Source organism: Amblyomma mixtum, chromosome 1, assembly GCF_055824585.1.
Source record: "Amblyomma mixtum isolate Tamu chromosome 1, ASM5582458v1, whole genome shotgun sequence".
In the NCBI taxonomy this organism is placed as follows: Eukaryota; Metazoa; Arthropoda; class Arachnida; order Ixodida; family Ixodidae; genus Amblyomma; species Amblyomma mixtum.
Window position 1 is genome coordinate 24,517,877 of NC_143012.1, and position 26,300 is coordinate 24,544,176.

Genomic DNA, 26,300 nt, shown 5'->3' on the forward strand with positions numbered 1-26,300 from the left:
CGAGCCTAAAGAGGTCATGAATTGAGAGTAGATTGTATTTTTCATGATCTTGCATCGTATGTTCGTTAGTGAGATAGGGCGGTAACTTAGCTGGTATCTTGTTATCTGCAAAAACCGGGATGCCAACACGCTGAATGTTAAGCGTATAAGCAAAAGGAGAGACATCGAAATCCATTATGTGCTGGCACTGCGATAGCATTAGTAGCTCCCGATGCATTTACCGAAGTGACGTCACTTCCCTACAGCCAATGTCAATGATTTGATCTGGTGACATCGTTTTCCTCCAGCCAATGAGAATGCTCCGGTCTGGTGACGTCACTTCCGTACCAACAATGGGTCAGTTGCATGACTGACGATGCATTTTGGCCCCATCGGGTTTCTAACAGTGTTGCATTTAAACTGCGCAGAGAAGACAGCGTCTTGCTTTGCCGACGCCAAGCATTCATTTCAAACCAAGAAATTGTTTACGCTAGTCACGGCGGTGATTGAGAAAGAAGATCGCCATTGAGGAATCGCCGTTGTGTTAGACGATTTAAATTAGTACTGCTTCACAGCAGCACAGAAAAGAACCAGTAAAAGAACGACTACCTTGGTAGACTTCACTTCGTTTTATTTGTTCCTTTTTTTCTATACACTTGGAAATACACATCGGGTTCTTGGCAGTGCACTTTGAGGAAAGTGATGCGCTCCGAGCTCCCCGAAGCTCCCCGCCGCTGTGCTTTCGGTTTCTGGTCTCGGGATGGTAGCTTTCTTGTTCTTTTTTTTCTACAACAGCGGGTGTATGCAGGGAGGGGAGGAGCTCTAGAATGAGGATGAGCGCGTTGTGGATGGTTCTCAGTGTTCCGGCGCGTGGCAGTCGGGGCTGGGCACCACGTAGCTCTTGGCGAACTCGAGCGAGTTGTTGTAGTGGTGTCCGTCGGGGCCGCTCAGCTCGTGGTTCCTGTCCAGGTTGTAGTCGCCGCACAGGCCGCACAGCTTGCCGCGATAGAAATGAGCGGCCTGCGTTTCGGGGGATGAAAGCAACAGGTAAGTCGTCATCGTTACACTAAGTAAATCTAAAATGTCTGACCATTATACAAAGCGGCTCATAGGAAAGCACTGTTCCCGGACCCACAGTCTTTGAGGGAAACGCAACACCAGCGGGCCGCATTTTGCAACGATCATTTTCCCGTTTCATTCTTTTGGAGCTCTACCATTGATGGTGGTGACTTGTGACGTCACGACTGACAGCTCAACAAGCAATGTGATTCACCGGCTCCGCTGTTTAAGGCTGGGTTGACCAATGATGAGAACCGAAAAGAATGAATTACGAAAAGAATAATTAAACATGGCGCAAGCGTATGATCAGGTATGGCAGACTGATGAATGATCATCTTAATGCCATTAGCCATCTAGCAAGGTTTCGATCGTGGTTGCAGGATGCCTGCTACAAAGTATCGCTGGACTGTCAGACCCTTCACGATTACTTGACCCGGAAAGTAGCTGACTTAGAAGTGCAGCTCTCATCTTTGAGAACGCTCATGCCTACAGCCCACCGTGTCAGATTTTCTAGTAGCTATAATCTTTGCGCACCGTTTGATTGATGAGCGACGATTGATGAGCGGGGTGTCATTCCGAAAAACCAGCTTAAGTGGCAGGAAACGCTGGCTTCGTGAAAGTCAGCTCAGCCGTGAAGCGTTCACACATGCGGAAGTCGCTGAATGCAGTGTAGTGCCCCAACCTTACTTTATGCAACATATATCAAAACGGCGCGCACATTGAGTCAGAAAGGAGCTGTAGGTGTTGCACTGCACAGCTCGTGATGGACAGAATGAGCGAACATAGGCAGATGTAGAACCAATAAGCAAACGAGATTTTTCGATGGCATCCTACAAGGGGTACCCATCAGAAACAAACACAGACAGTGGTTTTCGTTTCTATGTTGTTCTGCACTGTAAGGATGGCAAAGTGCGCTGACCTGGACGAAGAGAAGGTTTCCGTTGAAGGTGAAGTAGACGCCATAGGGCTTGGACACCACCTCGAACCACTTGTCGTGGGTCCTAACTTCGAAGAGCTCGACATCGTGGTCAGTGTGGCTGTAGGGACGCTCGGGAGTTGCCTCGACCTTGTTGCCATCGACGCGAACGATCAGGCCAGAGTCGGGGGACACGGACAGGATCTCGAGCTTGGTGTGGTGGATGTACACCTTCAGTGCCTGCAAAGAATTGAAAAGAAATTTCAGACATATTCCCAGCCGTTTAGGCTCTGTTTTGAGGTCGAGGTTTAAGTGATGAAAGGCGAAGATGGGATGCACATAAAACCAGAGTTTAGGCTCTCGTTAGCTTAGCAGGATAGTTAGACAGCATGAGATATGCTCAACAAATTGTCGTGCTCTGTGGTCTAAACATTCTACGTATGCAAAAGCATTGCGCTGCTCCAGTTTTGTTTCCGAACATTCTTATTTACGCAAGCTGGCACGAATCAGTAAAGGGAATGACCTGCACGCGTAATGTTCAGATTGCACCTTCGCACACGGCGCGTATTCCAAGTTGGAATTTTGCCGTAACGACGCATTTTTCTTTAGTTGTGTCGTTACTATAAGTTCACCTCTAAAAATACTACAAAAAATTTGGTGTGCGACAGAAAATTTTCTGTTGTGTTGTTCAAGTAGGTCTCGACCTTACCTTGGCGAGTGCAGGGTTGCCGGTGGCGCGGGCCAGGATGAGGAAGCGTTTGTCGGGCGAGCAGTCACGGGCGACCACCTTCCAGCAGTCTGTCTCGGGCAGCTCTACCAGCGAGCCGTCGAAGGTGCGGAGGCTGTGTCCCTGCAGGTCACAGACGTCTGCACCAAGAAAAAAAAGGAGTATTATGGCTTTTCTAGCACTTGCCGAATGCGGTCTGCGCATCCCGAACTGCCGCCGTTGGGAGCTTGAAAGCAACAGCAGGCGGAGTACTCACAGTGCTTGTAGAGAGGGCTGTACTCTCCGATGTTCGAGTATCCGAGCGACGAGTACGCCCTGGGCTCGAGCAGGTGGCTGAAGATTGGCACGTTCCAGTGGTTGTAGCGGTGGCCGTCCTCGGTGGTGATGACCAGGTCAGTGTGTGGCTTGTCCTTGAGGTCCCACCAGGGCACTTGGGACACCACGTGCAGCTTGCCGTTCTCGCCGGTGATGTGCGAGCGAACGGTGCTGAGGAAACCGCCCTGCTCGGGTCTGAAGTGGTGGTACTTGGCGTAGTAGCGGAGCAGCTTGGTGAGAAGCTACGGAAGCAAAGAGACAGAGTATGGTTTAGAGAGCGCTTCATCTCTCAAGTGGCATCTCAGCAGACACTACCTCTTTTGTGCCGGCCATTGGCGGGCCGTTAGCTTAACGGCTAAGGCGCTATGGTGCTGAGCCTGTCCTTGGGGGGTTAAATACGGGCCCCGGAGGCCATCTTTTACCACACCTGGAATGCTTTGTAGCTTCAGCTGCAGTATTTCCGCAATACGCATGACCAGTGCATGGCAGCCTACCGGCTACTGTAATCCTGTCCTACAGAGCAAGCGGGACTAAGTTAATGTGCAATCAAGATGTACAAGAAATTTCGTACTGAGCTCAACATCCTTAGCTACGCGCGTTTTCATCGATTCACGGCACGAGAACATCAGGAAAGGTCCTTAAGCGAGATTCAGGAGCTCTTACAGGATGGTAGTTCTTCCATTCGACGTCAGCGGTCAGCTTTCCGAAGCGGCTTGAGTGTCGCAGGAACTTGAGACAGTAGTAGTTGAAGAGGATGCCACGCTCGCGGCCAGCCTGGCACTTAAGTCCGAGACGTTGGAGTCCGCTCTTGCGGAGGTTCTGCGTGATGGGCTTGCCGGCGGCGGCAGCCACCAACTGCTCTTCATCGTGGTCCGTGTGCGAGAAGTGGCCATTCAGTGTGATCTGCAATGGTCCGGAAGCGGCAAATGAGTGACGAAGGCTTGTGCTATTGATTTCACCCCAACCTGGCTTTCTCAACAGGCCACAGAAAGAGAGGAAAAGGCATTTCCCCTACCCCTATCCCCAATCCTGGTCCCCTAACCCGGTCAGCGTTCATCACGATGCTGCGGGTTAGTGTGCTCCCCCTTGCTAGTGAGCAGGTGGAGAAGGAGAGTGTCCCTTGAAGAAGTCCCTCCGCCCAAATGGGCAACCCAGGCATTTCACGAGGGTGAGTTGTGGGAAAGTTATTGACGTGGCGCAGTGCTATCTTTCGGCCAGTTCCACCATAGATATATGGATAAGCGTGAGTATGAAGTGCCCGGACTCACGACATGCGTGCGTTTCAAGTGTCCACGCTTTGAACATCTCAATGGGTTCTTGCCATGTGGAAAATAGCAGCCATTATTTCACAAGGAAACCTTCGTGTGAATCTTTCTGCGGACTTTAAGGAGATCAGCATCGGGATATCCTTGTTATTCGAAAGCTGCTACATTCAGCCCTGGACTAATAAGAATGCAGTCCAGGCGGAGTGAATGTTCTCAAGGATGCGCCAGGACTGCTTTTCCTACCGAGTGAAGCTTATCGGTGCGCTTAAGCAATGTTGAAACGGTAACTTACGCTCGACTGTCCTTCGCAGCTGCTTCCGTAGTGGATATCAAGCTTGGCGTCGATCTGGCGTCCCTGGTAGAATGTGGCCAGGTTATTGACCCTCGACCAGTCGGGCTTGGGGAAGTGGGCCTCGGCAGCAGCGCAGATCTGTGAGAACACGTTGTTGGAACAGAAAAAAAAAAGATTTGAAAGGTGAGAGATCTTCGCTGTGAGAACACGTTGTTGGAACAGAAAAAAAAAGATTTTGAAAGGTGAGAGATCTTCGCTGCTCTTACCCTTTACTGCTTTGGAATATCCGACATGCTAGACACAGGCTGCGAATGGCGTGTTTAAAAAAAAAACGTTGCTGTCTTACGGAATCCGAGTAACAAAATGACAGTATAGTTATAATATTCAAACTGATCAATTTTTACGGTTCCGGTTGGTATTTAAGCATGCAGAGGCGAGAGAGGAAATTTTTTTAGCAAGTGCGTATTCGTTTTCCTACATCTGTAACCAAGTGCACATTACCCAAGGTTTGTTACTTTCACTTCTTCGTTATGCTCTATTTTAGCTCTTCCTACAAAGGTGTTAGGGAATGAACGAAAAAGGTGCCGTAAATATTTTAGTAATAAAGATGCGTCGTAGGGAAAAATCTCAGAGCTCTATACCAAATCTCCCTGTTTCTTAAGAATAAATAGTATTATTAACTAGGCTTCGAATTTAATCGCGTGTTCTTTACTTCGAGGGAATGCACAGTTCCTTGCTACAGTGGAATCACGCTTAGCAGACCAGGTATATCGGCCCAATTTGCAAATGGGTGGTTTCACCCTGGTCCCTTGTATGGCCGGCCTTTGTCAATACGTGTCCAATATTGGGCTGATTATCTGTGCTGTTTTGATGCGTAAAAGTCTTATTCCAGTCTTATTACAGTACAGGTGCCAAGCGGAGCGGATCTCACCTTGAGATGTTCGTGCTCTTCCTTCTTGAACGGCGAGCGGTCGTAGAAGAACTGCACCTTGTGGTTGAACAGGTCATGGTTGAAGGAGTACCTCAGCTCGGCGGACACCTTGCGTTCCTTGGCGCCCTTGAAGTTGACGTCCAAGTTGATCACGTGGGTGGATGGAACCTCGGGATCTGCGCCGATTTGGTCGTGGACTTGGAAGTGACTATGCCTTTCGTCGTCGTGCTCCAGGAACTTGTAGCCAATCTCAACGTCCAGCTGCGGAGAAGTGCAGGAACCGCAGCGTTCAGTACTGTCCAGTATTAAGGCGAAAGCCTTTAAAGGCTCATACTGTCATCCGTCCGTTAACAAAGCGTGTCACACGCGTGTAACTCGGGAACTAAAAACGACAAAATAAAACCAATGGTTGCTTCAGATAGAGGAGGAAAAAATGAACCTAGAAGCCAAGAGTGATTAGTGAATTAATTATAGGCAAAAATGTCGAAATTGCGTCGCAATAGCGCGGACGTCGATATAGCCACGGGAGCGGTGTGACGTCACATCCACCTGGAAGTCGTCCCGGCATAGTGAAAATTGTCACAGAATGATCGGAAAAACTCTCAACACTTTATGTCCTCGCAATTTTTATACTTTTTGTTTCTGATCTGCTCCTAACGATACTGAAGAAAACGGCAACTTCTTTCTTTTGCCGTTAGCTGTATTTTACAAGTTTGTTCAGATTTTTGGGCGTACGTGTTCGTCAGTTTCTGTTATTTAGAAACGAGCTAATATTTCAAAACAACGAAAGAAATCACAGAAAGCATTCCTTGTGGATAGTGGCACACACTACTTGCTAACAGATAAACATACTTCAGGCAAGCAAGGAGTTCGAAAATTTCATTGCGGTAAGGAGTTTGCTACTCCGCTGTTTACTGTAACATGTGACTACTCCGACGTCCTGCCGTATAATGGAACCATAGGTGTGAGTCGTGCCGAGCCGGTGCTTCCTGACCGCTTCCCTGTACTTAGCGCATCGCAGAGTGGGACACTGACATCCTGTAGCTTAGCAGTAGTGACTCCAAGTGGTTACTGAGCCGGCAGTTAATGTCTTAACGAAAGCACGCTTCACTGTACCAAGATATTGACGCTACCGGAATCGCTTGGAGGTGATACATCTGTTAATGAATTCTGTACTTTCTCCTGGTATTTCACGCTCTATGCTCTCCATTTCTCTTCGTTTATAAAAATTCAGGGGGCCACTTTGTTGACCTAAAGTGCGGCGAGGCGAAATCCTTAAGCGCGGTGTTGCTGCTTGTGTCACTGATGCAGTATTAAGATGTTAGGCTTCGCCTCTAAGAGTGAAACGTGACAGCGTCTTGCAACGCTGCCAGGGAGTCCATAGAACGCCATCGCCCGTACGGTTCTACGCCTTGCTCGTCGGTAAATTGGTTTTTGAGGAAAGGAAATGTATCTGTCTCTCATATCTCGGTGGACACCTAAACCTCGCCGTAACGGGAAGGGAGGAAGATGGGAGTGAACGAAGACGCCGTATTTACTAGACGCGCCTTTGTTCATTCCAAACCAACGAGCTGGCATGGCGGAGTGGTTAGCATGCTCGTCTCGTACTCCGGAGACCGGGGTTCGATTCCCGAACTCAACCAATTTCCTACTCGGCCACATTTATTAATGTGGCCTGACTATAAAGGTTAATTAGGCTAATTGTTTAATTAAGCAATTAACTAAACTCAGTCCCACTTGGAGCATCACTAAACGCTCCCTTTAATTAGTTTCATGGTTACTAGTCAAAGTACAATTGGCCTCATTTGAATTTCGCGCACTGTGACGTAACGACCATTTCGAGCAATTGAAAAGCGTGACATTTCTGTCGACAAATCGTGCTTACAACGATGATGCATTAAAGCCTTCCGCCTTAATACTGCTGTCTATGTAATGCCAGTGATTCGAGAGATTGTCTTAGACATCTGTTTTCTCGATTACCAAGGCTAGCAGCCGGGACTCACTTCGGTAGTGGGGTCTTCAGCGGCCGGCTCGAAATAGATCTTGATGTCACGTGGGTGCCAGTGGGGGTTGATGAGGAGGTAGTAGAAACGCTCGCGCGCCGTCATCTCATGGATGAACTCGTGAAGACCGCTGTGGAGACCCTTCTTGACGAGGTAGCCCTTGATGTTCATGGCCACGCCGAAGACGTCACCGAAGTAGTGGCGGTCAAACTGCGAACAACGAAAAGCAATAATCAAATGTTTTTTCCGCGTTCGTAACTTAAAGCTGGAAATTTATGAATCCACTGCCTACAACAACGCATCTGCGAGGGAGTGCGCAGAGGGTTGGTGCGAGGATTTAACAAGAAAAAACTAAGAACTAGTACGGGCCAATGCAACGCAATGGGCAAAACAAAATTGAGAAAACTGCCTAAAGATTTTTAATGTTTTGAATGAAACTGAGCTGCTTATTTTTTACTCGTTCATAGAGCTTTTAGACCGAATAGAAGGTGCTGACAAACACGGCAACACGGCAAGTCAGATTACAGCTTAATGCCTAGTTTGTTCGCCTAACCATTCCTTAGTTTCACTGTTCCCCTAAGGAGCGAACGGGAGAACGCCTTACCTGAAGAAGTTCGTCGGCGCGGTACAGCGGCTTGTGGCCCTTGGTCAGCGCAGTAACGGCGTCGGAGCCCTCGGCACCGAGGTTGTAGGGCATCTGGAATGTGAACGGGCGGAAGTGGTGGTTGACCGCGTTCCATGGCAGGTGCAGGGGACGGTGGAGCTTCAGCTTGCCCTCCAGAGGAGCGATCGTGGCCTTCAGGTCAAGAGGCCATGAAACCACGGTCTGGGCGTCGTAGCCGCTACCCAGAGACGACTGGGCGAAGGTGAGAGCGAAGCCGACCATCTGGTAGGTACGAATTTCGTACCTGTTCGCAATGGTGGAGGAAGAAAAAAGAAAAACGAAAGGCACTTAGTGCGAGACACACTTCGTCACAAAACTACCCTTTCAAATATCGCAAATTTCGTCGTGAGGTCAACTATATCAGATTATTTGAACTAAGAGTGGGCGTGAATTGAAGTTTCGTGCTATACGACGTCCCAGTCGCTTGTTGACGCGACCACTGGGAGTATAAAAATGAATCGCGTAGCGCTCTCACTCTAGTTCTTTCAACTTTTTCTTCAGGCCATAAAATTGACAGTGAAGAACAAGCGCATTTCAAGAAGCCACAGCTTATCTCTGCTTCTTAGCGACGCCAAATCTTAACAAAATCATGATGAAAATTTGTGGGCGCGAACAAACGAAAGACAGAGAAGAAAAGCACAGGACAAGCGCCTTTCCTTATCTGTTTCTTCTCTGTCTTTCGTTTGTTCGCGCCCACAAATTTTCATCATGAACAACCTACAACTAGCCCAGATTTCCATTCGGTCTTAACAAAACATCTGAGTTAAGGGCTCGTTTTCCGGATGCTCTGGTTGGGTATTTAGTTGAAGCGTACATCGTGGTCGGCGCAGATAATGCACTTGTGGAAGTTGATACTACAGGGCAGGAATCCTTTAGAACTTCTCCCTGGATACGCGCGCGCCGATTCAATGTGCCTTTGGTCGCACTCACAGGTAGTGTCGCTTGATGTTCAGGTGGATCTCCGCGGTGTCGCCGTGGGTGATGTCGATCTTCTGGCGGTGTGCGTAGAGGAACTCGGCCTGCTTGAAGTCGAAGAAGATTGGCACACCCAGCTCGGTGGGCAGGAGGTAGGTCATGTCGTTGGTCAGGTAGAAGTTCTTCTTGCGAACTTCCTGGCCGAAGATCTTCTCGGCGGTCTTCTCTGGGGCCTCTGCGAAGCACCGAGTGCTGCTATTAAATTTCAGCGGATACAGTAGTACGTCAGGAGTTACGAGCGACTGATTTTTAAACTTTTTCCAGGAAAGGGTGTTCGAAGCAATAGCATTAGAAATCCTATGAGGGCCAAAATCCATCTTTGACAACAAAATTCGTCCATTGGCTGGAGAAAAGTGATACCACGAGACCCGAGCAACCCCACTGACTGGAAGGAAGTGGCGTCACAAGCCCAGATGTGACGTCACTTCCGGCAAAGGCATCAACAGCTGTTAATGCTGGCGCATTGCAAGCATATCACAGATTTAAGTGCCCATGTGAATGCTCTAAAACATAGGGCTCTGTGGGCAACTGCTTGCAGAACAGCCCCTGTGCGATACGCTTTTAATTTTCTCAGTTATCACTCGTCGAGGTCTCGATGCATTTAATTTTTTGCCCACCTTTCGGCTTAATGTTGGCCAAGATGGACTCGTCGAAGCTCCAGGAGTCGACAGCCTTTCCGAACACGGACAGACTCAGGCGGGCATAGGCGTGGTCGTACTCGCGGTCGTGGATGTGCAGCTATTTGGCGGAAAAGAAAAAAAAAAGCAGTCGTCAACAAGGTCCCGTGACACACTGTGGTAGTAAACTGTCATGTCCATGGTGTTCTATAGAATTTGGTGCGGGAAATGAATTATTCTGAAAAGAGTTATCACAGAAGAGCACATAAAACTAAGATCTCCATATGAGATCTCCATCTCCATTGAATCTCCATCTCTCCTTATGCAAACAAACCAGATAAAACCTCTCAGCATCCGAAGAAAGATAGCAAGAATAGAATTTTTGTACTGCTTAATTCAGGGAAAGTTTGGCATCTCGGCAAGTCCTTATGTTACTCCATCATCAGCTCGAAAAACGCGACACACACACAACTACAGCTTAACTCCTTACTTCGCAAAAACGAACTCCCATAAGTTTTCATTTTTTCCGAAAACAATCAATGATTGCAACTCACTACCGGAAGAGGTTTTTACGTGCCCTAACTTCAAAGAGGCCATTCCCAATGTCTTTTAACCCCTGAAAATGCCCTTCTGAAACGTGCATTCGTGACTATATTAGATGTGACGAAGATGTATATCGGAGTGCTTTTATACCTGCATGCATGAATTTTAAACATATGTATGTACGTAAGATGTTCTGTCACCATTTCTTGTACAATTTGCTTTTGCCCTTCCTGCTTGGACCAAAAAGGTCTGCAGTATCATGTAAATAAATAAATAAATAAATAAATAAATAAATAAATAGATCTAAGCACTGTGTTACAATTGGATGGAATTTTCACCGCCTCTCTTTTTGCCCCAGGGCTGATGCGTGTAAAGCATAGATGGTTAAGTGGAAATATACGGCGATCACGGAGGATGCGCGGCTGCACACTCACAGAGTCTTCGATCTCCTTGCGCTCCTTGGCCGAGGCGTCACGCGGGAACCTGCGGCGACCCATGAAGTCCCAGATGCTCTTGCTGGATCCAGGCTGCGGGCCGACGAGCTTGTTGAGCAGCTTATCCATTCCCCAGCTCTCGAAGGAGAACGAAAGAGTGTCGGTCGAGTGTCCGGCGATGTAGTCCTTCACGTTGATGTACAGGTTGCGGGGGAAGTAGCTGTCGTGCGAGCGGATCAGCTCCATGATGGTCACGCCACCGAAGTCGTACTTGGCTGCACGGAACGATAGAACCAGTAATGTCCATTTGTTCTCCATGCACTGACAAGGGCGGGTTTGTTCAGAACTCTTTGAGAACTCTAAACATGAATAAACCTATGTGGGAGTAAAACCGAGGTAAACTTGCGTTTAGTGCACACCCTATTGGGTGCAAGGTATTTTGATCAAGTCATGAAGTACAGGTGCCGTCAAAAGTAAATTGAAGGCAATATTGGTTTGGTTTATGGGGTTTAACGTCCCAAAGCGACTAAGGCTATGAGAGACGCCGTAGTGGAGGGCTCCGTAAATTTCGAACACCTGGGGTTCTTTAATCATTCCCCCCCCCCCCCAATTCATGCATCCTTGAATACTTATGTGCAGCCTAATTGTGATTTTGCCAATTGCAGTGTGCACAAACAAACATGAACAATTATGCTTTATATTTAAAGAAATTAAATTGTTTTGACAAAGTCGCCTTCCATTTACTTTTGACGCCGAGTGTACATTTCGATCATTAATGTACGGAATGTTTTCTCTTGGCAACGGAGACATCTTCCCAGTGTAAACCTAGTAACTTCATTCAGTTACCAATGGGAAGATGCTGTTAAGCGTGGCACCGAAGATCTTGAAGTAAGTGAATAGAAATGGTTGAAACCTCGGTAATATTTTCGGAACCACAATAATTTCGCATGTTTTGAAGAGGGAAATCGTCTGCGTTGCCAACCTTAAGAATTCCGTATATTTAGTGACGGAAGTCTACGCATGACGCAATGCGTATGGTTTTCCTTTGTGTCGTCATGCCTACAGACATGTGCATCGAGGACAATGAGTAATAACACCCCAAATAAATGATATGAAGGAACTTCGTCACGATACACCAGAATGTATTTCCTTATCAGTCCTTCTCCCCCTTGATAGACATCCGGCCTTTACAAGGCAGGCAAATATATAACCACGTCTTACAAGGTCCGGCAAAGGCAGCCCAGTACAAAGAATTTTTTTTTTCACTTTTCTGGCAACTCCTTAGTACTACTTTACCACTTCCATTCCTACTAAGACTACATTATGCTTATTTTTTTTAAACAACATTGTGAGATGTGTACTCTGAGTTCTGACTCAAAGTCACTGGTACGTTCTGCATAGCTCTCTCAAGCGGTGGGATGGAAGCTGTTTAGGCCTAATATCGGTACAGAAGTGAGCTTACGGTTGTATCCGGACGAAAGGACCAGGTGAGACCTGGACTTGTCGAGGGGCTTCATGAACCTGGGGATGTTGTCCCACAGAGGCAGAACGTAGCGAAGGTGCTGGGCACTGCAGAAGAAAAAAAGATTCGGGATATCAATATAATCCTACCCTTATAGAGTGTGAGATACAGGAGGCCATGTCACACTACGAAAAGGATCAAGATATGAGCATACCAACTTATCTCAACGTCTCAAGCTCAGGCTTTATGACGGACACGGACAATCACGAGCGTATTAGCTTCAGGGAAGTGGAAAAGCCGCGAGGTGCCTTAGATTGCTCATTTGTAAATGCCCGGTAGGAAATGAAATGCCTGGAAAAGCCTCGTTTAAAAGCAGCGTGTTGCTGCTTGTATAGTCAAATCAGTCGACGTACAATATCTGCTCCAATTCATACCCCCTTCTTTTCTTGTGGATGAAGCCTGGTTTGTGACAAGTGCTTCCCACTATATTAGCAAATTCTTGTACGGCTTGTGAAGGTGGCGGTGCCCGCAGAAATATTGGGATGATAAACTGGTTTAAATACATTATCTATTCTCTGCCTCTATTTAAGAGCTTTCCCCTGGCTGCGTCACATATTACTTATTTCTAGGGGTTACCTGGGATGGACGCTGATTCTGCAGACATGTTCATATACTGTTAGAGAGACGCTGAGGGCGAACTGAAGTTTCTCTGAATCGATGGGCTATCACTTTCTAAAGTCGAAAAGCATACTTTTTTTTCTAAAATCGGAGCTGCAATTTTTTTCGTAAGGAAAAAAAAAAGGAAATATTCGTATCACCAGACCGTTCCCGCAGGCACACCACAGTGAAGTCAAGGGAGTTTTTTTTTTCTCCTGCACTCAACATCAGTGCGGGAAACAGTATACCACCTTGAACTCCAAGTTTCTGAGTAATTAACGTGTCTTCTGGCACCGAAAACAACTTAAAATGAGTCACGAAAAGCTAATCTATCGAATTTTACGTAGAGAAGCATCGATGACCCTTTAGGTGAGTTCATTTCCCCACACTTAAAAGCTCCACTGAGCAAACAAAAGAAAAACAGCGGAGAGGAAGCACAGGGGCAAGCCTTTGCGGGCGGCTGCCGATGATACTCACAGTTCACGGTGGCAGGGGTACTTGGACTCGGCCAGCCCGCGGAATGCGCTGGTGACGAAAGCCACCACCTGGTCGCTGGGGTCGGTGATCACCTCTTGGGCAATGTGGCGCAGGATGTAGAGATCTGGGTTGGTCACCACGACCACGAGGAAGGCGGCGATACGGACCTCGCTGGGCTCGCTGTCGTTGTGGAACACGGGCAGTGCGATGGAGCGGGCCTGCGAGAAAGCGCGACGGTCAACTCCGACCCGTCCCTCTTTTTTCTACTCGCACTGAAGGATGAAGAGGATGAACTTAGTTACGAGTCCGTTACAGATGCACGAAGATAAGGAGGTCATGTCTTTAAACCAGGGCGCGTGAGATATCGTGCTTCGGACTGTTTGGCTCGCCATCGCCGCCAGATGTCAACGTTTTATCTGTGCTTTATCAATAAATAGACAATCCCGAGCTCGGATAAAAAGTTCACAACGTTTACGCATGTCGCGTCAATCACAAAAGTAAGCGCTAGCTGTTAGCTTGTCGACGCATATGTGAGGCCGTACAGACAACAAGCCAAGTACGCTAGAAAGCACCAACAGTTGTCGCGGAATGTCGCGATTTGCGGGAAAAGCGTTAACGTTGACATTTCGGAGCTCTTCTGTTTTCGCCCTTTATTTAACTTCTTATACGAAGTCATGGTCCAGGTGTCGACCCTCTGTGAGACTGCTACCGCGCCCTTGCTTCTGAGTACTCACAATCCCTACGTAGACAAGAGAGCGCGGATGGCCCTGGATCACGCTATGGTATGAACCAGACATGACGCCGCGCCAGTTGCGAAGGTAATACTAATAGGTGTCGCTGCATATATCGCAAAGTTACCCTTGCAGTTTAATTTAAAATGTGCACAGCAGTGAACCAAAAGTGTCCCTTTGATGCGATGAAGAGGCATGCAGCAGCGTCCACTCACCAGTCCGGGGTGCTTCTGGGCGGCTTGCTTGAGAGCCCACAGGGCAGCCATCCTCTCGTGCTCATTGGCGTGCCACTTAGGAGAGATGAAGCGTTGCAGGTAGCGCAGAGCCTTGTGCGTGCCGATGTTGCCGGCAGCCCGGATGAACACCTCGGTGTCGTGCTCGGGCTCGTGCTCAACGTCATGGGGCGTCACGGAGTACTGTGGGCGAAGAAGCAAGGGGCGAAATGGTTGATGGCATAGTAGAGTGGTGCATTTGGAAGCCCTCCAAAGTGCTTCAATCGATTCAAAGACCCCCAAAATGCTCTGAAAACGGCCGTTATTCTGGCTGGGGGATTAAGAGGGCTGCAAGGTACACGCATTTCGGAATCAAGGCAGCTGGCTCATGACTTGATGTGGAGGGATAATGTGATGCCACCTCTTTCAACCGCCTTCAACCGCACTCGGACTCCCCTGCACGCTGGCATGTGCATGTGCGGGAGCTTTAGGGTGTCAATCACTGAGTTGTCCGGCAGCATTCGTTTGTAACGTTCCCACTACACTCAGAAAAATTTAATCCGAACTTACCTGATGCACTCGTCCACCGGTTTAGATTAACCCTTACAAAAAAAGTTTTAGACAGTCTATAGAGTGTCTATAGACAAATCCTACAGAAGTCTATAGGCAATACAAATGCCATAGACAGTCGATAGACAGTATGTAGATTTATAACCATACACTTTTAGTAGACTTTTGTCTATAGACAGTATATAGACTATGAATAGACAAAAAGCAATATTATAGGAAGTCAATAGAGTCAATACGAAGTCTATAGACTGTCTATAGACCGTTTTTAAAAAGGGAATAACGGTTACGAATCTTTCTTGAATGTTGAGACAACTCGGAGTATTTCTCATGAGCCCTTGTTGACGGTAACGATACTGAGGGCGCGAAAAACAATCACGGGGGTTCCGGTGGAACTGCTTATAACGGTAACGTTGCTGTCTAATCAGGCGGCGCATAGAATAGACGCCTCATTGCACACGCAAGGAAACTCACGTTGAAGACGTGGGCGACGTTCTCCAGGGCGCAGGTTCCATGGTCCTCGTGGCTGTCGTCGTGGGCGTGTTCGCAGGACTTGCTGCCGACCAGGGCACTGGCGGCCAGCTTGCACGATGTCCAGACTTCCCGATGGGACTTAACCGCCTGCGTCCTGCACGAGTCCTACAAGAAGCAGTCAGGGAGAGACATGTCTTCACTAGGGGAAATGAGTTGTGTTATCAGTCAGCATGCAAGCATCCTATGTTTCGTTGCCGAGTAACCACTAATCAAGCCTTGCTGGCTGGCTGTACCTGTTTTCTACGATTGATGTTGCATCACACTTACACACTGCAGAAACCAGCACTGACTCATTCACCTTCCTTGCCTGTCTTCCTTCGGTAACCAATATTACTCTGCTCCAAAATGCCGTGTATGATCCTTTTTTAAGCTATGTGTTGTATTAGTGGTGATTTGTTTGTTAGTTTTTATTCGCTTAATCTCTGTATTACTTAAATGTCAATATTCTGTCGCCGCCCACAACTGAACTTATCACAGATTAAAAAAGTGGTGGTGCTCAGAGATTCTTGGCACGGAGTATTCACCAAATTTTCGTACTGCGCACCAATTTTAATTGCTTTGCAATTCTGTCCTTCAGATTTTCTTTCCTCCTTTACAGTCCTCTATCGCATAAATTTACTGAGCTTAGCCCTTAAAGCCTGGATTGAGCGACCTATGCGAAAATTATTTGACTGACATTGCGTTCTATAAAGCCATTTACCGTCAATCAGATTTAGTCGAATCATTTCTAATGCTTTAGTCATAATTGATATTAACTTTAGCATATGAGAAGCTACGGAGGATCATATTCGCTTGACTTTGCTGTGCCTTCTTATTAGAGAAAATGTGGAAAATGTGTCACTACGAAGGTTAGCATCATACTTTGTAGACAAGAAAATTTTCTGATAGTCAGTCTTCATGAAACACAAAAACTGGAAAACTGCGCTCGATTTTACCAACAGCTACACAAACCTTGCTGCACTATCAGTTTTTAAATAATATCAATCTCCCTGCGACAAACTTAAGTCTAGCCCATTAAAACAAGCTAAGAAACTTTTCCCCCTTTAGCAAATTATATACTTACGCCGACAAGGCGGACCAGGGCTGGGCTGACTTCCTTCAGGTTCATGTGCAGCTTGGTGTAGAAGCGTTCGGCTTCCTGAGGGGTCAGTTCGTTGTTCTCGATCAGATGAATACCGAAGGAAACTTGCGGGTTGAGCCCAGTGGCCGCCAGAAGGTCCAGGAACACGTGGCTGCAATGTATAAAGAGAAACAATGCTCAGACAAGCACTAGTCGGGCATATTCGGATAACAGCTCCATAGTACACGACGGCTGGCTGTTGAGTTATTTGCTTAGGTCAGATAAGAGCCAATTTTATAGGAAGTTTCGTATTCCAGCCGCCATGGAGCCTTACTGGCTGTTGCGTTCGGCTATTGAACCCAACAACGTTGGATCTAATCTCTGCCGCGGCGGTCTTATTTCGATGAAGGCAAAATGCAAAAACTGTTTGTGCGCACTGCCTTGTTTCTGCACATGAAACAACCCCAAGTGGCCGAAATTAATCTGATGGTGTCAGGTGGAGGAGTATAAACTCCTGTGTTGGTTTGGTACATTCAGCCATATATAACATAATAAGGTGGTTGCAAACGGTAAACCATAGTCCCTCGCTACTCTCACTAATGCAGGCTTCAGCGTTCGTTTCGCCATTTGTTCCTGTTCAGCTTCACTTGGAGCATTCAAGGCTACATATTCCATCATGATAATCTTCACATGCAGTATTCTCCATCTGAAGGTCATTATAAAAGTAATAGAGAAACATGGGAGATGTAACACACAAAACTGACAATAAATGTTCTGTTTGGAGTGTCATATTAAGTACTGAGTGAAGAAAAACATATTCTAGGGCTGCTAAGAACCAGACTGAGGGACGAAATGAAGGAAATCGATGCAATAAAGAGGGCGTGACAAGCAGAAAGAAAGAGGAATAATTGAGGGTTACTGAGATATGCCTTTGATTAGCAGTGAACAGTCTTAGCAGGAGTTGTCGCTGCTGATGACGACAACTCTCACCGGATGCTCTCCTTGGTGTCGTCTGGTGCGGTGATGACGTGGTTGCGGTAGACGTCGTTGATATCCTCATAGTTGAAGGGCAGCAAGGCATTGAACAGGACCAGGAAGAGGATAGCTCCACTCTTTTCTTCTCCGATCTCCTTGATGTCCTCGTCGGTGAACTCGAGGTGGGCAAGCTTCTGCAGTCCTTGGACGAACTGCGCAGAGAGGGAAGGACATGAGGTCTTCGCTGCAGCATTTGACAAAAGAGTGAACTCAGCTCCGCGTAAAACGGCCAATCAAACCCACTTGCATTTTACATATGACGAGTTCCATATCCTAAATCTTTTCCATATCAATCATATGGAATCCATATCGATTACATGGAGTCAATACAGGCTACACGGACAGCGCATATAGAGACATACGAACCACATATGAGGCCCAACATATTATATGGAGACCATACAGAGATAGTATGGAAAGCTCATGGACAACTCAATGGAGAACATTTAGGCTTCTATACAATCCTCCGTATGCTTCATATTCCCATAATTCCATATGAGTGGCTCATATGAAATTTGCACTTCAATGATGAATCGGGACTTCCGCATTTATGAATCAATTTCAGCGCTTCAGGTAGCACTACCTTACGATGTTCATTCTAGTCCGCCGCTGTCTCAAACCTGCACAGATTGAAGTCAGTAGCTTGCTTCGAAAGTTATGACAACCGTACTAAACGCAATAGCAGAGCTCATGAAAGCATGGGGTTCTCATGAAGGGAATAATATAGTTCAAGTGGCAAAATCTTGGTAGTACAAAGGGCCTGATGTGCCCCCCTTGTTTGTACAGGTATCACTCTCGAGTTGAATTAAAAATTAAGTAAAGCATCAAAATCAGGGTGTGCAAATTGCCTGCGGCCTCGATATTGACAAGATTACGTACACAAAATCAGCAAAAAGTTAACGACTAACTACTTCAAGCATGAAATCTTCGAAACCTTTATGGAATGCCATGTTTCAATTTCACGTTACCAGCGACATCATAGTCGCCAATTTAGCACGCTATCGACTTGTTTCCCACAGCTTCATTCGACTATTAGTAATTTCTTATGGCTACCACAAGCGTCAGGAAAAAACAGTGGAGAAGGTGTGTGCGGGACGCAGCTTTAGCTCAAGAGGGACCATGATTAACTCTGTCCACAGAAAGATGGAAGCGCACTTACGTTCTCCTTGTTAGTGTGCAAGCCGAACTTTTCGACAAGGTGGTTGACGTGCTTGAGCTCCTCAACGTTGTGCAGCTCGTTGGTGACCGGGAACTCCTGAGCCAGGTGGTGCTCCTTCTCGGCGCCGCCCAGCAGGGTGGTGTCAGTGGAAGCGGCGTCATGTTCCTCTTCCAGGTCCAGGGTGCGGCTGCAGAAATGCCATGCGCCTTTAGCTTTCACAAGCAGCGACGAACGGAGAGCAACATCGGTGTGCTCATAAGCGAGCGCTGAATAGTATTCGCAGCATTGCGATGGTACTTACTTGAGCAGGATGTGGAATTCCTTGCCCTCGCCGTGAGCCTTGAAGAGGTCCGTCTGCTCTGCCCAGGCATGATCGATGACGTAGTGCTCGGGGGTTCCCTTGAGCTCGTAGTACACCTCGGAGGTGGCAGAGTGGGGGTGCTGGGAAACCGAAAAGAAAGAATTGCCGCTGGCCATCGAGTCTAGAAATCGCTCATGCAACAAAAAAGCACCTCCGGTTTGTTTGTTTTTCTACGAATTCTTTTTTTTTCTGGAAGATAAAACTTGAAGTTTTAGCTGGATCAGTCACTGACACTATCGTAAGCTGGGAAAATGCAGTTGCACCGCTTCCTAAGCCTTTCCCTCAGTGTACCGAACAGCTCGATCTTACATTGCCTTCAATATCCCGTTTAAAAGCCGCAAACACCGCCTTTCACCCAGTTAGTTCCCGGAATGTTTGTTCTTATGCAGGGTGCCCTTTCTTGACTAATCCGAAGGTTGTTCTCATTTGTTGGGGCTACTTAAACTGAAATGCACTGAGCTCCACCGACAGGTCATGTTCCTGAATGACAAATTTTCTCGCGTCGCACTAGAGGGAATTTTTAGTAGTTTTTATTTGTTATTTAGACAATGATGGGCGTCAGCACGTGTTAATAGTAGCTCCGTTACAAAGGCCCAGCCTTTAGAGGCATGCTCTGTTGTTCTGTCACGAGGAGCCACCTACCGTCTCCTGGGCGTCACACTTGACGCAGACCTTGCCCTTCTCACGGCCGAAGAAGGCGTAGTGGTCGTGGTCGCACTTCTCCAGGTTCTTCACCTTGGTCACCTCAATGTGGCCGTGCTCCTCCTCGTGCACGATGTACAGGGTGTCGCAGGGTCCGTGCACACCGTCCTATAATAGAGAACAGGAGAAACGATTCGTCATCGCCGCTCCAGGTTTTTCAGTCTATGCAGCCACGAGAAAAGACTTACTTCGCGCCGAAATGCGATTCCGATTATTGGCCGTTCCTCTAAGAGACGTTATAACGTGTGGTGTCCTACGCATGACGCGGCATGACTGCTGTTACGTAAAGTCGTTGATATATGTGGCGCTGAGTAGAATGCAACAATCTGCTCCGTGATGGTGGTGGGCATGCCGGGGTATAGAGCTGTGGCACAGAAGTTCTGAGGCAGCGAGGCTAAACGCCTCAAAGAATTGCTGGCATTTCTGGGTGAGCTCAAGAAATACAACATGCTCGTACCGATATATGCGCCAGCCGCTGTATTGACACGCTCTTAACGCTGCATCCGTAGTTCGCGTAGCAACGGCTCTTTGCCTGTGGTTCTAGTCAAAGAATATCAGCTGGTTGCTTTATAATAAATGTGCAACAATATATTGGAGGTCTGCTCGCTTTTCCAAACATCAGCTGCGGCAAATGCCGAATATCTATAAATTTGAATTTATTTTACTTAAAAACACGGTATGCTTTACATTCCACACTGACCCCTCCCAATGGTCATGCATCAGCAGCTTATCTAGAACAAGCCTTTCGCTGTGACCTTTATGCGCACACGACTGTGATGTACTGGCGGGCTGTGAATGCTGTTGCTGGTGGTGCCAATGGACTGCTGCCCCAAGCTCAAGACTGTATCACGGTGTGCTATTTTTATTTCCCTAATATCTTTGCCAGCTTACCTCCTTGACGTGGTACTTCTTCTCATCGTGGTGTTCGTGGCGTCCCTTGACCAGGTCCAGTTGGAAGAGGGACAGCACGCCCTTCTTCAAGTTCCTCACCCACAGGGGCTCGTTCTTGCCAATAGCGAACTCCTCGAGCTGCAACGGAACGACCGTTATACGTGTAAGAAACATCGACTGACTCATTATCCCACGAATTTATGAAATGCCAATCTTTAGCTCTGGTAACGTCCTGAAGGACCCGCTGTTACAGGTATCACCACTATTGCCTGTAACCAGCAGCATGAGTGAATCCTTAACACGAACATCGCATGAAAACAGATTTAGAGCTTACGGTCCTGGTATAACTATGAGTTCTGCGAGAGCATTACATTATGCGAAAAAAAAGGTGATATATTTAAAAAATATTGTACAAATAAGAGGAAAGTTGGAATGGCATCACCAGGAGCTGTAAATTTAAAGAGGAAAGTGTGTGGGCCTGTCGGCTGGCACCAACTGGCGCAAGTGGGTGCCAGTTGACAGACACATACCCTTCCCTCTTTTATCGTGCAGCCAATCATTGTTGCTTCCGCTCCGCTTTTCAAAGAGGGCTGTATGGCCGCAACAGAGAATAAATCGTCTTCCTCGAAATTGTCATGATGCCTAAAAAAGACAGAGATTTTGTTGAATATGATTCGAGAAGTGATTTACGTGCTTAGCATTGTTTAGGCCTAAACAAGCCTTCTGCATATAACGCCTTTTCTCATTAGTAAAAGCTAGCTAGGGCGTGGAACTAAAGGTTAGGGGTCCATTTTGTTCTCGGGTAGTTCCTTGCTGAAACTGGTAGGAGTCGCTGTTAGTGCAGTAATACTGCGGACCGAAGCACAGAGCTTTATTAGAACGTTTCTGACCTAAGACAGAATATGTGAAAACTCCACTGAACGCGATCGCATGCAGAACTTTCGAACGAACATCGCCTTACCTTCCCGTCGTCGAACTTGCCGGCGAAGGGGTGCTCAAGATCGCCCACCAGGTGCTCGTTCGACGCGTAGTTGAACTCGTGGTGGGCGACGTCGATGTGGTCCGAATTGAACGCGTCCGCTTCGAAGTTCACGATCTGAAAAAATAAAAAGCAACGTCTATGATTAAAAGCTACGGAAAACGTGATTCGTCCTTTTCAGTGCAGCAGAAACCATAACTGCATTCACTTGGGTGATATTGTCCAGACATGCTTCTAAAACATTCTAAACCAACGTAACACTTGCAGGTTCTCATTTCTTGTACGATGTTTTGAGCACTCACAGTGTAAATTTTTCACTGCCCTGTAAGTTGCAATGTAAGTTAAAAGACGCATCACCCCTGTGCGAACCGCTTTTGCAGCCGAGCCATATGATCCCTTTACATATTTCAAATATTTTTAGGGAATGGTATTGTTCGGAAAGAAGCTTTCATTCCCATCTACATTGCTTTAATGTATACACCATACAAGAGTTCCGCGGACTGAGATCGCGGCGGCAAACCCCCTAGACCTCTCAGAAACGAGAAAGGTTGTGACAAGCCCATCAAGTTCCCAGCTCTTCTCCGCGATCATAATGCGGTGTAATGGAAATGGTAAATTATTGTAACACTCCGTGAGGCCGAATCAAGACGTCTTTCGGAATCGCTTATAACAAAAATTTTTATTGTGTACTTAGAGGCCATGCACAACTCGACCTGATAATCGACCTGATTGATAATCGAGGCGAAGAAGGCTTCTCCGGCTTTCTATACTAAGCACTCACTGCTGCTTTTGTGATGTTTGGCGCCTTCGGGCGGGATGCCTTTCAGTTCTTTCGCATGCCCCGCTCTTTAGGGCGGGCGAACCACAGGAAAGCGACGGGATGGTGCTGCCACCGAGTGCCTTTTCGTTTAACTATCGCTCTTATCTGCTTGCGCCCGCTCCTGAAGGTGCGCTATTTAAATGGGCTTGTGCACCTCCCAATCCACAAAACCAAGCTTTCAGCAATATCTAAACATATATGTCAGCGTTTGTATTGGTATGCGAGTATTTAAATGGGCTTGTGCACCTCCCAATCCACAAAACCAAGCTTTCAGCAATATCTAAACATATATGTCAGCGTTTGTATTGCTATGGGAGATGTTCGATCTGCTGCCGCTTCTTTACCGACCCGGCTTAAAGATTCGACGAATACCAAAAGCAGACAGTTCACTGTCTTCGACTGCCTAAAACGTCCCTACTATGAAATAGCGCTTTGGCAAACTTCGGGAGACCCGAAGGAAATGTTCGCTAAAGTGATAGTCCGCTTAACTGAAATAGCATATAATGGCTTTTTTTTATGAACGGAAGTATAAATAGCAATAGCTGATAGGGTTTGTAAAGACATTTGTTTCATCGTACTACAAACTCCACGGAGGCACTGTGTATTTATAATTATTTGTGACGCTAAAGTTGCCACACGGCATAAGACGTGTAGTAAGTAAGGAACGTTATGAAACGTTACAAAAAAGCATGAAGTCCGGTCTTCCAATAATGACTCGAATTTCCATGTGGTTGAGCAAAAACATTTACTCTCGCAGTTTATGCGACTTTTTACTGTGTATTTCAAAGATTTGTTAATGTGCAGCAATTTTCTACTGAACTATGGTGTTTAGTTTGCAACATCGATAAACTAGGGGAGTTCGTCGATGGTTTTTTCATGCTTTCCTAGAACAAATGCTCGTTGGGCAGCAAACATTTTCAGCTTCCTCTAGGGAATAAGTGCCTCATTTTCCTGGATTTTTGTGAGCGATTAATGTGTACGACTAGAGTAAGCGCAGTACGTACAACTACCGCTCAAGGTACATGACGTACCAACCTATCCACACCTCACTAGAAACCATACCAAGCTATAGCCATGGTAGGCATACCAAACCTAAAGCAGATACGTTGTCCTGCAGGTTAAAAAGGACAAGTACTGCGTAGGAGGTACTTTAGCAGTGATTTCCAAAATGTTCCTTGCACAGAAAGTATGAGTGCGCTGATATTTGTTCAGCTGACTTTCGTTTTTACCGGACACAATAACATTCCAGCGGAGAATCTTGCAGTAGTTCGTTTGTCTCAAATCTTCGTTCAAACAGCACCTCATTCTATGCGAATGGTGTTCTTTTGTAGCGACACGGCTTTAGCAATACGATTTACAGGTGTGTAAAGTACTTGGAAAGCCCTATTGAGGTCCTCAAGGTGTGGCAGGCTAGAATTAGTATAACTAATCCTCACTCGCAGCGTATTATAGGCGATTTCTTTTTTTATTATTTATACCATACAAATATAGCCCCAACCGCTGATAACACTCAAGAAATGTAGGTACTCGTGAATCAAGCAGTGAAATTTTTTAACTCATAACGGCTACAACATCGTATTCAATATACCACAGTTGTACGGTGGTATTTACGATCTGACGGATAATATAGAAATTTATAATGTATTGTTGTGTGTCTGAGTGTTAAGCGAATACGACAGCCGGGTGCCATTTCAGGCCTCGACTGCACGCGCATTTGTTCTTACCTTGAAGTGGGTGCCATCGGGCTTGGGTTGGACGATGATTTTGCTACGGTAGCCGAAGCCCGTAGACTGCAGGGGCTGCTCGGGGTTAGCAACGTGGAGCGTTCCTTTGTACTTATATACATACTCCTTGCCCACCTCGAATGCTGAAAAAAAAAGAGCAGCTTCTTTTATAACCCTCTTCAATGGGCCATCAGGGTGGAATGTTACTAGGACGCAGTCTCGCGACTGGCGGAAATTCGCTGCCAAGGATTCCGTCGAGCAGCATTCATCGGTGAATTATTTCATCGTTCATAGCCCACCTGGCATCAACACAGTCACCTTTAGAGGTTCCCTTCTTTCCCACTTTCACTCTGAATATTCACCGAAACAGATTACCATGCTGTTCCTGTCGACCTGCAAGTTATTCTCTTTGAAGGGCGTCCTCTATACGCGTATATTTCTCCTAGCACAGCGCACAAACAGAAACACTTTTAAAAGTGGCTGCGTTCCTCACCGTACAGCGAAATGTGACTGCACTTTGTTCTGCACTGGCAACCCTCTCCATTTTACAGATGACTGTGCACCTGCTGCCTTCTTTCAAAGAGTTGACGCGCCCATTGGGATACTTCGACGGCATTTGTAGACAGGTTGCGGACAGCTTACCAGGACCCCCTTTTGACCTTACTTTTAGACTAGCAAAACGGTACTGAACGCGGGTACAATAGGGAGGTAATTTCATCCTCAGTGCTCGTAATCGTTTGTGATGGTCCCCAAGGGTAATAACGCCAAGAATAAGAACTTATAAATTTCTTCGTTTGTCAGTGTTTCCTTTTTCAAGGAATGATTCAAGGACCATTTGTAAAGGCACACTTTGGGGCGCTTTAGGGCTGGCACTCCTTGGTGGGTTATTGTTCTATGTACTGCGTTCAAAAAGGGCGGCTGGGGTGTATACACAACTGGATTATCGCTGGCACTAACAACTTCAAGTTCCATAAAGGTTACATCTTGCGCTGCGTTGCTGCTGCTAACGTTTTGACTCGTTGAACTATCCAAGAGGCCTTGGTGTCAACACAGGATGGGAACAAAACCGACACGCAACTGAGGCCTAACTAAAGCTAATTGGCACAGATTTCGAGAATTAAACAAAGTTAGCAAAAAAGGTTGCGGCTGAAAGCCACCATTCTCGATACAAGCTTGAGACTTAAGCACATGGAAAATAAAGAACTCACCGGAGGCGGCCGCGACGAGCAGCGTTAGCCATAGGACCCTCATGATGGCAGCCCTTCAAGAACTCGCTTCCATTCCAAGCGGAGCTCTGGCCTGGAGGAGCATCTGCGGGCCCTTAAGTACCCTGGGCCCTCCTGCGGTACAGTGGCGCTACGGTGCAACAGAGAGGGGGGAGATCTTGCCTGTAGGAGAAGCATTGCGTTTCACTGTGATACAGACGATAATGGTCCCAGACCGGTCACGTGACACAAGTGGAAAGAGGGGGAGAGTGCTCTTTTCGAGGGGCAGATTGCCAGAAAGAGCCAATATGGCGGCGGTCGAGCGGAACTTTTTCGAGCACTGCCTTCCCTCCGGGACATGACACTGCGGTTCCGGTTTCACGATTGTGAAGTCTTCATCGTTGTCGCCGCCGCAGGTCTTCTAGAGTGTCCACAGCCGGCGTGCGCTCCGATATCAGGGGCGAGGGCGACTAGGAAGAGCCGCCCTTGAAGCCCGGATGACAGCTGCTGTCTGTTCAAGCCACTGATCCCGCCGTCGGTGCTGCCTGTTTTGGCGGCCCAGCGAGTCGCAGTGATAGCGGCGCACTGCTAGAATGATACTTGTTCTGGACGCAACTGGGACGTAGCAACAGGTCTCCTCCAAAACAACGAGGTCGCAAGAAGTTGCATAAAGAGCTCCGGCTGACGTTACAATTCGGTTTGTACTGCCTGCGGCAGTGCGTTAGTACTTTACCACCGTTTACCAAGTACTTGCAACGTTGAAATACTGACTTCAAATGCTGCTGTTGTCAGCATAACGGTTTCGAATTTTGCGAGGGAGGATATTCATTGTCGCAGCTATAAGCAGTCATAAACTTCACACAAGGAGTCTCATTTTTTTTTTGCCTCGCCTGATTTGATCCGGCCGTTCGTTGTAACGACTTTTGTTCTGATTGAAATTTTCTGAGTTGAGAAGCGTTGTAATGACATATTGGCCAGGAGGAGATTTATTGGGGAATCGCAAT

The 26,300-nt window shown here is 47.1% G+C and overlaps 1 protein-coding gene across 1 annotated transcript; it reads right to left on the reverse strand.

Annotated features, from left to right (window-relative positions):
* Positions 1–601: 601 nt before the first annotated feature.
* Positions 602–25,432, reverse strand: LOC149365766 (vitellogenin-6-like). The gene is made up of 25 exons (XM_089543886.1): positions 25,300–25,432; positions 24,092–24,234; positions 21,530–21,664; positions 20,569–20,706; positions 19,618–19,785; positions 18,916–19,055; positions 18,615–18,801; positions 17,411–17,607; positions 16,424–16,592; positions 15,301–15,465; positions 14,263–14,463; positions 13,317–13,534; positions 12,183–12,289; positions 10,721–10,995; positions 9,744–9,864; positions 9,082–9,301; positions 8,092–8,395; positions 7,488–7,697; positions 5,485–5,745; positions 4,554–4,691; positions 3,660–3,899; positions 2,938–3,238; positions 2,664–2,821; positions 1,958–2,194; positions 602–999 (listed from the first exon to the last, which is right to left on the reverse strand). The coding sequence occupies exons 1-25, from the start codon at positions 25,340–25,342 to the stop codon at positions 835–837; spliced, it is 4,641 nt and encodes a 1,546-aa protein (XP_089400012.1). The 5' UTR covers positions 25,343–25,432; the 3' UTR covers positions 602–834.
* Positions 25,433–26,300: the final 868 nt, after the last annotated feature.